The 1122-nt window shown below is 64.5% G+C and overlaps 1 protein-coding gene across 1 annotated transcript in view; it reads right to left on the minus strand.

Moving 5' to 3' along the window:
* Positions 1-360: 360 nt before the first annotated feature.
* CHLNCDRAFT_24684 (hypothetical protein) overlaps positions 361-1122 on the minus strand; it is a gene marked incomplete at both ends in the record, with an annotated part of 1764 nt that continues 1002 nt past the window's right edge. Inside the window, one exon of the mRNA XM_005846637.1 lies at positions 361-671. Coding sequence (XP_005846699.1) covers positions 361-671 — 311 coding nt within the window. The remainder of the gene's footprint in view (positions 672-1122) is intronic.

A 1122-nucleotide genomic window follows, 5' to 3' on the forward strand; every position in this document is an offset into this window, starting at 1 on the left:
AGAGAGTCCCCATGTGTAGTAACAGCCAGGAAAGAGCTCTGAGGAAGCTGATCGCGCCAGAGGGCTTCCGCCGCCGCCGCCGCCCTTGCATTGCTGGCAGAGGGTTGGGCCCTCCAGGATGCAGCAGCAGTGTTGGCATTGGGCTGGGGCATGCAGCTGCAGTGTTGGCAGAGGCTGGGGCTCTCCAGCATGCAGCAGCAGTGATGGCAGAGGCTTGGGCTCTCCAGGATGAAGCAGCAGTGTTGGCAGAGGCTGGGGCTCTCCAGGATGCAGGAGCAGTGATGGCAGGGCTGGGGCAGGCAGCAGCAGTGTTGTCAGAGGGCTGGGACTCTCCAGAATGCAGCAGCAGTGATGGCAGGGCTAGGGCAGGCAGCAGCAGTGCTGGCAGAGGACTGGGCTCTCCAGGATGCAGCAGCAGTGTTGGCAGAGGGCTGGGCTCTCCAGGATGCTGCAGCAGTGCTGGCAGGGGCTGGGGCATGCAACAGCAGTGCTGGCAAGGGCTGGGGCTCTCCAGGATGCAGCAGCAGTGCTGACAGGGGCTGGGGCAGGCAGCAGCAGTGCTGGCAGGGGCTGGGGCAGGCAGCAGCAGTGCTGGCAAGGCCTGGGGCTCTCTAGGATGCAGCAGCAGTGCTGGCAGGGCTGGGGCAGGCAGCAGCAGTGTTGGCAAAGGGCTGGGCTCTCAAGGATGCAGCAGCAGTGCTGGCAGGGGCTGGGGCTCTCCAGGATGCAGCTGCAGTGCTGGCAGAGGCTGGGGCTCTCCAGAATGCAGCAGCAATGATGTCAGGGCTGGGGCAGGCAGCTGAGTGTTGGCAGAGGTTGGGGCTCTCCATGATGCAGCTGCATTGTTGGCAGAGGCTGGGACTCTCCAGAATGCAGCAGCAGTGATGGCAGGGCTAGGGCAGGTAGCAGCAGTGCTGGCAGAGGGCTGGGCTCTCCAGGATGCTGCAGCAGTGCTGGCAGGGGCTGGGGCATGCAACAGCAGTGCTGGCAAGGGCTGGGGCTCTCCAGGATGCAGCAGCAGTGCTGACAGGGGCTGGGGCATGCAACAGCAGTGCTGGCAAGGGCTGGGGCAGGCAGCAGCAGTGTTGTCAGAGGGCTGGGCTCTCCAGGATGCTGCAGATC

Source organism: Chlorella variabilis (genome assembly GCF_000147415.1).
Source record: "Chlorella variabilis unplaced genomic scaffold CHLNCscaffold_13, whole genome shotgun sequence".
In the NCBI taxonomy this organism is placed as follows: Eukaryota; Viridiplantae; Chlorophyta; class Trebouxiophyceae; order Chlorellales; family Chlorellaceae; genus Chlorella; species Chlorella variabilis.